This window comes from Pholcus phalangioides, unplaced genomic scaffold, assembly GCF_987345545.1.
Source record: "Pholcus phalangioides strain wild (caught in Gottingen) unplaced genomic scaffold, Ppha-v1.0 ptg000009l_1, whole genome shotgun sequence".
NCBI classification, from domain to species: domain Eukaryota; kingdom Metazoa; phylum Arthropoda; class Arachnida; order Araneae; family Pholcidae; genus Pholcus; species Pholcus phalangioides.
Genome location: NW_028301602.1, coordinates 54,147,639 through 54,162,332, shown reverse-complemented (window position 1 = coordinate 54,162,332; position 14,694 = coordinate 54,147,639). Strand labels below are relative to the sequence as shown.

Sequence of the window (14,694 nt, the reverse complement as noted above, 5' to 3'; positions counted from 1 at the left end):
AGTGGTTTTACATTCAGTTCAGTTCTTTTCATGAAATTCGATAAAATATGCAAATTTTCTTAATTTATTTAATCAGTGTATTTCTTGTTTTATCTTCTCAACAATTTCCAGGATATTTTCTGCAGCAACTTCAGAAACTCAGTTGATTTCATTATTTTGAAAAGGGGTGTAGGGTTAACGAAAATATTCTTGTTAATTTCGTTGCCCCAACTAATAAATATCTGCTCCGAATCTTATATTTTGCTGCTCCAAAATGGACTTTGTCACTTCCCACCCCTGTAAAAGATATGTTTCTGTGAAGTGACTGTGCCCTATGCTCAACCAGGTGAGCAACACTTCCTCCTATCGGTTAGTCCTGCAGCTCGAAGACCAATGACAAAGTGTGGGCTTGATGGCATGTACAGTCTAATCATAGGCGGAGATTGACTTGGAAGTCTGGGGGGGGGGCACGATGATGATATCAGCTCATATATACATATATACATTAGATCAGTCGACCTTTGAGGCTGGGGGGGGCATGCCCCCCCCCCCAGGTCCCCACGTATCTCCGCCCATGAGTCTAATCCTGTTTTAACAAATACCGTTATAACAAAATTCTCATTTTAACGAACACTTTTCTAATCCTCCAGATAAGTTTACATAAGAACAATGCAAAAAGCTGAATTTCTTTATAACGAAATCTCATTTTAACAAAGGGATTTCTCCGGTCTCTTGGAGTTCATTATAACGGTATTTGACTGTAGTTTATTATTTACTTCGTTATTCCAATGATCCAGCCAGTGGCAATGCATCACTTCTCGAAGGATTGAGAAGTCACTTTTTTCATTAAAACTTCTTAAATATTTATGAGTTACAGACTTTTCTGCACATTGTTTAAAATCATAACTGAAAAAGTCAAATCTAAATGTGTTCAAAATTTTCAATGGGATGGATAGGATGGACCATGAACTTTTAGTACACCGCCAATCGACTGCTTTTACAAGGGGACACCAGTATCGATTGGTGAGGGACAATGCAAGGTTATGGTGTCGCAGGGAATTTTTCTCCAATAGGGTTGTTAATAAATGGAATAGCTTACCCCCGGAGGTAGTAAATTGTAACACAATTGACACGTTTAAAAAGAAATATGATAAACATGTTGGGGTAAATCGAGAAGCTATCCATTCTTAGAATAAGACAACCATAAGTATTCTTTATGGGCATTGTATAATATTTTATCATGTGTATATATTGTTTGTAATTTGTGTTAATTGCATTTTTAATTGGGTTGCTGTATTTTTGAAACATAGGACAACCATATTTTTATGGGCATCTTTTTATCAGCCACCTCGTTGGGCATTTTGCCTGTTGTGGCGTTGTATTTGTATTTGTATTTTAAAACTGATTTTTTTTTTACATGTGTGAGGAGGACAGTATTTTTTTTTTTTGAGAAAAAATAAATCAGTGATTTTTTTTGGCATTTAATTTTGTAACACACTGAACAAAATCTGTCGTTCAGTAATGAACTCGAAAAATAAAATATTGTCACAAAGTAAAAGTGAATAATATTTATGAAATATTAAAGTTTAGCTCATTAAAAAAATGGTGAAAATGTTTCTTTTTTTGGGAATATGTCCCATATACTCGTGTATATAAGCTGAGCTTTTTGTTCAAAAATTCATTCCTATGTTGGGGGGGGGGGGGGAAGGAGCTTGTACACAATATATATGGTATATAGATTATTAAATTTATAAGGTATATAAATTATTAAATTTATAAGGTAGAAGGTATTGCCCTAATTTTAATGATAAAATATTTTTCTTTCATATTTGAGGAACATCAAGATGTTAAGAGTCTTCTTTGTCCAATCTGTCTGGATGAGATTTTGTGCAAAAAACATAGAAACTCCTCAAGATTTCTAACCACTAGAGATTTCTGCATCCATGTATTGTCACATCATTATTCTGGTATAGCATATTGTTGTCTAGTTTGCCATAAACACTTCTTGTCATCATCCGCTTTTAAAAATCATGCAAATGAAAATCATTTATCCTCAAGCTCATCCAACATTCTAAAGCATTCACCATCTGACAAAAGTGAGTATGTATTTTTGTCTTTATCATTATTTTCTAATAAGTTAACTTCTTGGCTATTCTAATTCCTTCAACTTCTAACAAAATATATTTTATATTTGTCTGAGCCCATAAAATATATTTATGGTTGTCTTATAAAAGCTGTACCTTTCCTGTGGGTGGATTTGAACCCATACCCCATCTACCTTTCCATTCTCTGTTCTCATGACTTACCAACTCACTACGATATCACTAGAAATAGCACTTTTCTATGTGCTATTTAAAAATAATAATAATGAAAAACCATCAAAACAACAGAAAAAAAAGTCAAATTTTTTTAAACTTTTTTTTTTCCAGCATATGTGTAAGAAATAAGCTTATTTCATTATTTTAAACAATAAAAACAGCAGATATTATATTTTTTACAGCAATATTTATTTTCTTAACCCTTTGAAGGGCGCGACATTGAAATATGAAAAATATAAAAAAATAACTTGATGTACTGATGGGTGTACATATTATGCCCCCTTTCACACGGAGCGGATGCGGGTCCACATACCCTTTCACACGAGCACTAAAGATGCTGGCGAAAAGCCTGCCCCCTTTGAAATTCATGCATAAAAACTTTTTTTTTGCAATTTTTGTAATTATTTTTCTCCTTCATTCGTAATTCAGTGCTCATAGGCAGCCTAGAGCCATTCTTTGGTGGTTTAATGTAGAGCCCCATAGAATATGGGTGTAAAGATGCCTTCATTCTGATTCTCACAAGTAGGCGATGGGAAAAAATATGAAAAATTCCAAAAACACCCAATGGTGTTCCAAAAAAAATTCAGGAGATATCAAAGACTTTGCAAGTAGAAAAAAGGGGAGGGGTGAAGACTTTCAAAATGTCTGTGCTTAGAAATATTCACATCACAATTCTGTCTTAGGCCGGGATTACACTTTAAAAGATTAAGAATTAAAAATGTATATATATATATTTAAAACAATTTCAAATATTTATATTTTTTAAATCATTTTAAATATTTTAAAAGAAAAAATTAAAAAATTGTAATTAAATTTTAAAGTTATTAAAGTATGTAGTCAATTAAATGTTCGTAATGAACAGAACGGCTTATAATTTTGGTTCCGTCAGTGGCCTTTGTTGACAAATTTTATTGTGTAAAATTGTAAAGTATGGACAAAAGGCAGTTAAAGTTGCTCTATCTCCATCTCAGAAGGAAATGGAGGGACAGACGTATGTGGGTACATCCTATTGATGAACAGGGACCTTCATATGATTTTAAGGGTATTTATGACAAATAATTAAAAAAATTCTGAGCAGAATCATCTTTAAAAAGTAGCCAAAGATGCGGATAAATTTGTTCCGCATCCACATCGTGTGAATAGCTCCGAATAACCCAGTTGTCAAAACTTCTATGTGCGAATTCGGAGCCCGCACTTAGGTTTTGACACATGCGGACGACGTGCAGACCTGCATGAACATTTCGTAGGTGCGGGGAAATTTCGGCTCGTCTGAAAGGCGCAGTATATTCTAATTGTTAAAACTAAGATGTTAAACAACGATTTTGGCTTCCAGACCCGCATCTGCTCCGTGTGATCCACCTTACATTTCTCAAAAAATTGCACTTTTATTTATATATGACGTTGGATACCATTTGTCCCACCCACACACTTATCACTTATCAGTGTGGTTGAAAATGCTTGGCAGGGAAAGCATTACTAAGGCACATTTACAATAGTGCTTATTTCATTTTATTAGCCAGGAAAAGATTAGAATAGTTAAAGGATGTCATAATATGAAGAAATACTGTTAAATTGTATTTTAAATGTTGATGGAAGACAAAGTCTCAAATAATGACAAGTGTTAGGTGCAAAATTGAAAAACAATTATGTGAAAATATTCTATAGCACTGCGATTTGAGTACGAAGAAAAAAATATAATGTATATGATATATATACTCAAACAATGTATATAAAATGCAAATAATTATATTAAAAAAAAGATTATGTAGATTTTATATATACACACACATATATATGTATGAAAAATTCCTGCAAAAAGCTATATGAAAAAGGTTATACAGAGAATTATAAGAGCAAAGAATTTTGATGCTATATTAGTATATAAGTATGTTATGATAAATAATCAGCTTGAAAAAAATACTCTTTGAATTCATTCCTGATGAAATCTGTGGAAAAAGGTAGCTCTCATCTTTTTGAAGACACAGTGGAACTTCACATATCCCACAAATCCACAATGTTATTTTGCCTCCTTTTTAGTGCTACAAAAAGCACACCACCTTTTCGTTGAAGAGATCTGAATATGATCTGTATTTTTCAGTCCTTTTCGATTGGAACATACAGCTTAAATTTTTTTATTTGAACACGGGGTAACTTTTTTTTGTTTCAATGATGTTGGCTGCATTACCAGACCATTTATGATGGAGCCGGAATTCTTTGACACTTCTGATCGCTTCATTTTTGTCTGGCAACATTTGGTACAAAATAAATGCATTTATGATGCATACATCAAGAAAATGAAAAAAAAAAATCCTGTGCCACCACTTCACACTTTTCCAATCGATTTCATACAGGCACTTCAGATGATCGAAATGATCAATGAATACCATGTTCTTATTGTAATGTAATCAACAATAGCTTTTGGACAAGAAGTCTTTGATGTCTGTCCATCCTTTTCTTTTCTATCCACTGATTGCACAGCAATAAGGTCCTCTGTACATGACAGAACAGACACAACTCTTTTGTCCTACCACTTTATGCAGAATATTCCATCGCTGCTTACTACCCAATCATAGTTACCGCGGCACAAATTTTTGTCCTCCGATAAGTTCTTTGGAAGATTCTTCCGAGTCAAGTTAACAGTGCCACAGGAAAAAATTTTTCTGGGTTTTCAGAAAAGAAAACATTATACGATGTGAAATAATTAACCATAAATAACTTGTGATTTCTCCCATATCTGCGCAAAGGGACTTGACGATACATTTGCCCATGTTCTTTTCGGCTGCATCACCGACTTCACCCGAGTAAATTTCGAATTGGCAAGTGAATCCAGATTTATCACACCGCATTTATACTTTATAGCCTCTTTTTATGGGCTTCTTAGGCATGTACTGCTTCAGAGAGCTCCTTCCTTTAAATTTTATCATAGATTCATCAACACTTTGTCTTTCATTTGGATAAAGAATGGAAATAAATCTCTCTGACAAAGGACTCAATAAGGGTCACACTTTATACAGTTTGTCAAAGTTGGGGTCACCTTTCTTTGGCTGAACCGAATTATCGTTCAACTGTAGGTGGGCCAACCATCTACAAATTACCTATTTAAGTCATTCAAATGTCCTATAATATTGATTAAGAATGCTAAATGTGTTATCATTATGAAACGAAAGCAAAAAATCTTTATCTTTCATTTCTAGGAATAGTTTGAAAGTAAAAACAAAATGTTTTTTAGAACTTTCTGAGAAGATGACCAGCATAATTTTTTAATGGGGTAGCCAGTCGAATTCACTCTCCAAGTCTTTAAGAAATTGTGAGAATAAGTGCTCCTTGAGGCCTTTTTAGATCAGGTGAAGTTCAAAGTGTTCGTCACAAGCTTGAGAACACTGTTCCCTATTTCCAAGTATTTGCAGTAAAGGACCTGCTGATAAATGTCAAAATATAAATTTTTCAGTCTGAGAATTTCCTGAATGTTGTTTTTTTTATTTTTTATTTTGCTGTAAGTTTTGAAGCTAAATTTATATTTTTTCCAGCCATTGCTGACCAACCAGCCTTTTTCACTGCTGCAGGTTTATTCTTAGAAAGTTGATATTCTTTTTCGGTGCATAATTTGATACATTTTGCCACAACGTCAAAAATATCTTCCCCTTTTGTAGTTTTGTGAATAGAAAAGATTTATGATTCAAATTCTTAAGTTATGTTCATATTGCCATCGCAAGCTCAAAGAAAAAGTCATTTGAGCCGCGTTTTGAATACCAGGAATTTCATTGAGTGCTATTGAAAATCACAGTACATTTGAAGATATTACTTCCAACTGGTCACGCAAATTATCACCTATTAGTGTTATTCTTTCAGCCACGATACGTTTTGGTATAAAAAATACCATGAAATGCTTAAACATATTTAAAACAAACATTTTTCTGCAGCATTTATCATTTATTTCTTAATCAAAGAACCATCGCTAAAAGACTTGGAATTTTTTGCAAATGTGTAGTTGATTTCATATATGTAGCGGCTCTCATTCCCGATTCTTTCAAATTTATACTTTTGGATGTAGATTCTTAATATTTTATTTAAAAACCAAAATTGAAATTTTTTGTCAATTAAAAGTATTTTTTGGATCTTGTTGGGACGTTGCAGTCTGCCAATAGTTCAGGGACCGCAAGTTTGACACCCCTGATTTATAGGGCAATTCATACAAATATTGTTTATATTACTGTTTATACCATAAACATGATACTTTGTAAAGAGTATACTTCTTTGTTCTAAAATGTGATAAAATAATAAAACACACTCTAATTATAGACAGCTGCCCAACTCTGGCAAACTTTTAAAGTAGTCTGTCGTTCACACACATGCAAGTTTGGTTCCGTTTGTTATATATTCAAAATTTGGCGATGATTAGTACAAAATTGTGGATTTGTATAGCATAGGTGGAGATAGACTTGGAAGTCTGGGGGGGGGGCATATGATGATGATGTCAATTCATATAGACATATATACATTAGATCAGTGGACTCCACCCTTGACGCTGGGGGGCATTGTCTCCCCCCCCCCTTTTCTCCACCCACGTTGTATAGACTTCATGCACAACTTTTACGGTAGCCTATCCTTCAAGTCAGGTCCATTTGGTATATATGCAAAATTTGGTAACAATAGATCTAAAATTACAGGTTTGTATAGAGATATAGGGGGACAGACAATAAATCAATTTTCTATATATAGATTTAAGCAGCCAGTAAAAAAAAACTATGAAAATATTTATAAATTGAAGCCATTGTAATATATATTATTGTTTAGGTGACTCATCTGACTATAGTTTCTGCACTGAAAGTGAGGATTCTGCCGTTGAGACTATAAACTGAATGCCTACCCCTCTGGAGCAGAAAAGGTTGTTTTTCCCTTCTTATTTAATTCTTAATTTTTTTTAAAAATTTATCATTCAGCGCATAAAAAAAGAATGAACCATACTTTCAAAAATTTATTTGGTCATAAAATGCTGGCATTTTTTCATGTCTAATGCATGAAGAGTTTTGATTACACTATTCTACCCAGTTCGTCTTTGTCAGAAAACTTTCCTGACACAGGGGTACAACAAAAAACGGCGACTTGACCGCAGCAAAAAAAAAAAAAAATACAGCAGTGAGTTCCCCCATAGAGGGGTTAGCGTGCCAACTTCTCGATGAGTATAAAAAATAAGCCTGCCACTCGGAATCGGAAATAAATTGTAGGTCCCGGTCTAATTAGCCCTCGTGTGCAGAAAATGACTGTGGTGCGACAAAAATGATCAAATGATTACACTATTCTACAAGGGAATTTTTTCTTGTATTGAAACATTAGTTTCTAAAAGTTTATGGTGTGGGAAATTCAAATATAAAAATAGAAATTTGTTATGAGGCACAGTTTTTTAGTTACTAAACAATGTGTGTCTAATTTAACTGTTATATAGTAGTTATACAGTTTGCATAGGTAACAGGACGCATGACATTTCACTGGCAAACCATTGATTCTAGAGGCATACCTAAAATTAGAAAACGTATCCAAATAATGTGTATATGCCATTCATGTTGCAAGAGGTTATATAGTTATTATGATAGGGATTTTAACTTTTTATACGGATACCCTGTGTTCAAAAAACCAATTAGAAAATTGTTGCTTGATCTCTTCTGATGAAAATAATGATAATGTTTCTAAGTTTTTTTCAATATTCACTGAGATATTCAAATTTGAAAAATGGAGGGAAATTAGAAAAAAAAACAGCAGAAAAAAAGACAAAAATTACTGAGTATAGGGAACAAATTTTTCTTCCTTACTTTGGAAACATGACGTTCTACAATGGTTTTTGGGGCTTGATAAATGTTTTGAAATTCCAATATGAGCTATAAGAATAAAAACTTTTTATAGATGTCTGGAAATGTAGTCTAAAGGGAATTATTTATATTACGAACATAATGCTGCCTGTTCCAGATGTCTATGCGAACATGACTAAAGTCATATGATATTTTTAAATATATGCTCTAATTAGTGAAATACAATGAGTACAAATAGAAAATATGTGATCATTTGAAAGTAGTTTCCATGATATTAGGTATGCAACAGGACTAGACCGAAATTTGGATGTTTTCTGCATGAGTGGGATAGCCGCAACAGAAATTCCCATTAAGAAAAGAACGATTTGGCCTTAATGTGAAGGGAAGGGGGAAGAAAAAATCTCGCCAGTGATGTTTTGAATAGCCAGTGATGTTCTGTTGCCCCTCCCCATCTCTTCACATCAAACTGGAGCTTATAAAACAGTTTGGAAAGCCATGAATCTATCTGAAAGATGGTATATGTACCGTTCAAAAAAGGTTTCATTGTCTTTCAGCCGCATAAATGAAGGAGGTAGTGCTTGTGGACCTCAAAATAGAGAACTTCAGAAACACACAGATTTTGAACAATGTCTGGCACCAAAAGGGAAAAGTACATGGATTTGTTTAGGGAATGTGAACCAAAACTTTCTAGGAAAGAAAAGAGCAAACAACTGTGAAGAATTGGTTCGACAGCTGATAAATGTGTACAGGGATTTTAGGATGCAACATGTCCCTAAAATATTCATTTCCTACATTCACACCTGCATTATTTTCCTGAGAAACCAGTGATATTTTGGATGAACATGATGAAAGGTTACTTAAGGTATCCGACTACCTTTCTTGTCACTTTTCTTTAAAATGGTTCTGGAGTGAACTTTAAATACATTTTTTGATAGAAAGTGTCTCGAAATGGTGAAAACAGTGGAAAATTTTGGTCTATCTATTATATTTTCTATGAAAAAGTCGTTTTTATGTCAAATGTTAGACAAAATTCATGTGATATTCGAAACATGATTGCAAAAAATTTTATAAATGAAATGCTTTGTGATTTTCACAGTGCATTCAGCTAGTAATGGCGCAGGTTATGAACCAAAATTTAAAGGATTGCATGATATGCTCATAAGTTACACCAAAATATGTTTATGTACGTGTGAATTTTTTGAAATTTCATCCTACGTTTTGTCTATAAAACACTGTAGTTCAAAAAATATATGTGATAGACCTTAGATTTTGGTTCATAATCTCAACAATATATAGCAAAATATCACATTAAAATTTCATAAGGATGCAATGCATCAATTTTTAGAAATCATGTCACAAAGTCAAGTAAACTGTCAAAAATAGCATTCTTCATAAAACACGTTTAAAGGCTTCATTCGCGTATTATTTGCATGTAAAAACGCAACACTAAACTGAACGTTACTTTGATTCTAAGCATCATATAAACAAAACAAGGCCCGTTTTGGGAATCTCTCAACAAATAGGGCTTTTATAAAAAATAAAAAAATGAAAATCCATATTTTCTTCCAAAATGACGTTTTCAACATAGTCGGATACCTTAAAGGCATAATGACCATAGAAAAGTGGCATGAAGGGCAATAGATGCCCTCAATGCTTGCTGAATATTGCTGGAGCATTATTTGAGAGACCAAGAATGATCACAAGAGAAAAAAAAATTTCTTAAAAAAAAAACTTTTTTAAATTGTTGGGGAAAACATGAATTTGTTGATATTTTCTATCAGTATATATGTTTTTTTCCATAAAATTATATGATATTAGGAGGGCAAAGTCCCCATGCCCCCTGATGTACTGGCATCCAACCCCCCCCCCCCCCAACGGACCTAACTACTCGTCACATTATCTTTAATTATCAAGCAAAATATTCCTCAGGCACTGCAAAATAGCCATTCAATTGTCAGTTTTCTACTCTGATTTCGATAAGCAATGCACTGCCATCATAAATACAGCACAACACTCAATGCACCGCAATACATACATGACACACCATGATAGCCAATACAGCACAATAAGTAAAGCACCACTGTATACAGTGCATCACAACAAGGAATGCACCACCATATGAAGTGTATCACAACACTCATAGCACCACCATTGGCAATAAAGCACAATAAGCAATGCACCACCATTGGCATTACAGAAAAATAAATAGTGTACCATGATAAGGAATACACCAGAATATGCACAATACGCGATGCATCTCACAATAGGTACCATAATATGTAATGCACCACAGTATGCAGTAAGCAATACAGCACGCAATGCACTACAAAAGTGGTTCTCAACCTTTTTTAGCCCATGGCCCCCATTCAATCATTTCTCATTCCTGTGAACCCCCTTTGCAACCATGATTATTTCCTACACCCTTACCCCCCCCCCCCCTGTTTTCTCGTTAGAAGAAAATTATTCGAATATTGTTTGAAGTATAAATATGTTTGAATTTAATTAATTTTTGATTTATGAAAATAATGAAAAAGCAAAATAAGCATAATACAATACAGTAAAAATACAATAAATTATTGAATTATTTGCAATCACTGTAAACTTTGCACTTGAAGACAGCACAACATCATCAAGTTGTTACTGTTTCAAATTTTTTTCTTCTGAAGGGGGTGGGGGTTTACGGTTTTTCCAGCAAAATAACACTGTAATCTTTGCTCAAGAGAGTTATTGCAACAACCCCCCTCTTTTGCGAACACCAATGATAATACATATATCAAGGATATAGATTCATATTGCAGCCATACTCTAAATTAAAAAAAAAAAAGTGAGGAATTTTAAAATATTTGTTTGAACCATTAATTCCAGAGAAATCATATACGCAGTGACAAAACTGTTCATTCGGAAAAAAACGATTTCAAATAACTTGTGAACATATAATGATTCATTACCAGAACTTCAAACTCATACGAAATTATAAATAATCAGTTTTCAAATAATAATATTGGTTTGTTCACTTTAATTTTGACATGGTGAGATTTGTATTCATAGTGAAAATCTGATGTCTTGTTGGATGACAAGCTACGTCCAAGTGGCGAACGAAGCAATGTGTGAGTTGACTTAAACACAACAAAATGTTTCGCATAACACCAGGGTTCTTTGGTTTAAACCAAGTGGTTTTTTTCATAAAATCAAATAAAAGGCCTAAATATCATTTTCTTTCGTTGAAAAATATGATATTGGTTCATTGTTAGCCAAAATTTTTCATTTTTACCACATAAGATTTTATAAGTGGTTTTTTTCAAAAAGTCTCATAAAAGTGGCCAGCCAGGATATATATATATATATATATATATATATTTTTTTTTTTCATATGAAGTTTCTTAGTTATTTAAAGTTATATATAGAAGCCAAAATTTCTCATTCTTACCATATTTTCTAACCTTTGGCTACATTATGATGCTCTATATCTTTAGCAAATTCATGAATAAGGATTACATCACACATCTAAATGTAGTGGTGTAAGGTATTATCTCAAAGGGTTTCTTTTTCCCTTCACAAAGAAGCAGCAACAGTAGTGACACCATCATGCTAGGGGCAGGTGGTTCTATAATCCAATAGACACCAGCTGTCCTTAAAGGACAAAGACTAGTGTGCTAGTAGTTACATTACCTCACATACATTCTCATTTTCTTTCCTATAAGAAGTAGCACATCTCATACTGTATATCTCCCAGTTTTAATATTCAATAGCTATTTTTTTTTTATACTTTAATACTGGTAAATTATACCAGTATAATTTTTTTATACTGGTAAGCCCAGTTAATCAAGGTTCTCTTGTATAATAATAACAGATTTATGAAAAATAATCAGCTATATACAGGGTGATTATAATTTAAGATTTGATTCCAAAACTATACAATACGTACTGGTCAGAATGACTTGAAAATTTGCATTGATATTCCTGAAGCAATGGAAGTTTCTTTTGCAAAAGGAAAAAAAGTGCAAGTAGATGATGCTGTACTTGGCCAGCAGTATAATCTATTTTGTGCAACCACATCATTTCAGCACTTCCACAGCATCAGTGTGTGGATAGAACTTCTATCAAGATGCCACATTGCAATACCAGCAAAGCAGCTGCTGAAGACCCATTTTGACAGGATGCACCTTAACCCTTGCAACTTCTGGCTGGGAAGGGGGGGGGGGATACCTCAAAATGTCATATACAGTGGTCAGATTGCAAACTTCGGTGAATTGAAATCTCCAGTGCATCCCGTATATGTTAGCAGTTTCTCAGGAATATTAACGTGCAGGCGTGTTTGGTTTACTTTGTTTTTTGTGATGTTTCAATGAACCATGAAATCGTGCAATGCTATAATTAAGTTATCATTTTGCCATGACTGGCTATCATTTCCATTCTGCGAGCAAATTTCCCACATGTTGGATGATGTCATTAATTTTACATTTTTAAGTATTTTTTGAGCCATTCTGACAATTGTTCTTTTTTTTATAGTGTTTTGAAATCAGAACCTTAGTGATACCTTGTATATTGTAAATCATTGCTAATTAATCTGCATTATATTCACCTAATTTTTATTATAGTTCTTGCAAAAGAGATTCCTTATTAAGTATACTAAAAGTAACTGGAGAAAACATCTATATACAACTTGTTGTATATAAAAATTAAAACAATATATTAATATTAATTAAAATAGTATATATTAATTAAAACAAAATGTTTATTATTGGTAATTTACACTATCCCCATATTAATTAAGCAATAAATATTTCTTACATTTTAACAAAAACCAACTTTTGCAATTTAATTATTTTTGCTTAACTCAATGGATTACTGTTTGAAAATTCTTTTAATGTTATTATTAATTATATATATATATATAAAATTAATAATAACATTAAAAAAGTTTTTAAACAGTAATCCATTGAGTTAAGCAAAAAATAATTAAATTGCAAAAGTTGGTTTTTGTTAAAATGTAAAAAATATTTATTGATTAATTAATATGGGGATAGTGTTAATTACCGATAATAAACATTTTGTTTCAATTAATTATTAGAAGTTTCAATGATTTTTCAGAAATTTTATTGTTTTTAATGTTAATACTATTTAAAACAAAAAACCGGTTTAAACCAAAAAACCTGTTTTTTTTGGTTTTTTACTAATTCTACATAACACATAACAGTCCGTATGACATTTAATATACAGGGTGCATAGTTAACAGGGCGTATGGTATTTTACAGGTGAACCATTGATCCTATAGACATACTTCAGTTGGAAAAGTATCCAAATAACGTTTAGTACTCAGATATGTTGTTCATATTGCAAGGGGTTGCATAGTTATTCAAAAATAGCATTAGATACGGGTAAACCATTTTACCCGTATTAAATGCTGTTTTTTTATCACTTTCCTGCGTTTTCGAATTTGAGAATATGTCAGTGAAGATTGCACTTAGAAACATGGAATTTTTTTTTTTTCCATCAAGAGACAGGGCAACAACTTTGCAACTGGGTTCTTGGACTGGGTTCATACACCTTGTTACCTATGCACCTTGTATATACACAAAAAAAAAAAAACTCTTATAATTTCAGGAATGTTAACAAATATCCCTAAAAAAAAGGTGGGGTGTCATCCTCCTTTTTTTATTTTCCAGCAGTAATAGCACAACATAGTGCTATTTTCTTAGTAGTTATTTCTTTTCAGTAGAGGCAATTAGCAATCAAAGAGGATTAGCATTCCTCTCAAAAGTCATAAAAAATACCCCAATGCAATCATTCTTTATTCAATTTTCCGATCCCCAACAAACCACAGTGTCTGGTTGAGGATAGGTTTGTGCTACGCTAGATCTTCTGTCTGTAATTGCTTGAAAACGATGTTGACAAAAACGTTCATTTTTCACCCCCTCTACTTCTAGGATTACATTTACTACACTACCATCATTATAACCAGCACCCAAAAAAATGTCGATGAATGGTCAACAAATCTCTGTTTGCATTTTTAATGGTAGCCTTTTTGCTTGAAAAGTCTTTAAAACAGGAAATTGTGTGTGTTCACTGTTACTCCAATCATGCTGAAGCCTCTTCCATAGTTTGTGTCATGGCTTACTCTGTCAGCCCAACAGCGTATGTCGTAGAACTTCCCGGATTACGTGCAACACTTTTCTTTCCCTCTTGTTAATGTTACTTAAATATGGAAAATTTGTGAAAAAAAATATTCTATGAATTTTGTTTGAAATTAAATTTTTTTTACCACTCTTTTTACAAATTTCTGCATGGCCCCCCCTCCCCCCTATCAGCAGCCGTGGCTCCCCTTTTGCGAGATTTTCATCCGTGGCCCATTTGGAATATCCTAGGGCCCCCGGTTGAGAACCACTGCACTATAATACGCAATGCATTACAATCCGTAATGCACCACTATTTGCAGTGCACAACAATAAGCAATACAGTACAATATGCAAGCAAAGCACAATAATATGCAATGCACCCAATATGCAATATTCTTTGTATTACAATAAGAAATACAGCATGTTACGCACTACAGTATGTAATGTATAACAGAATGCAACCAGCAAAATCAGCAA

The 14,694-nt window shown here is 33.1% G+C and overlaps 1 protein-coding gene across 5 annotated transcripts in view; it reads left to right on the top strand.

The window, feature by feature from the left end:
• LOC149083312 (uncharacterized) overlaps positions 1 to 14,694 on the top strand; it is a 165,852-nt gene that overhangs the window by 137,061 nt on the left and 14,097 nt on the right. For 3 of the 5 annotated variants that reach the window (XM_089236548.1, XM_089236549.1, XM_089236547.1), the window contains 2 exons: positions 1,814 to 2,075; positions 7,092 to 7,182. In XM_089236548.1, the coding sequence (XP_089092674.1) occupies positions 1,814 to 2,075; positions 7,092 to 7,156 (327 nt within the window). In that variant the 3' untranslated portion in view covers positions 7,157 to 7,182. Of the gene's footprint in view, positions 1 to 1,813; positions 2,080 to 7,091; positions 7,183 to 14,694 lie in introns of all 5 variants that reach the window. The other 2 variants (XR_016193246.1, XM_089236550.1) reach the window with 2 other exon arrangements.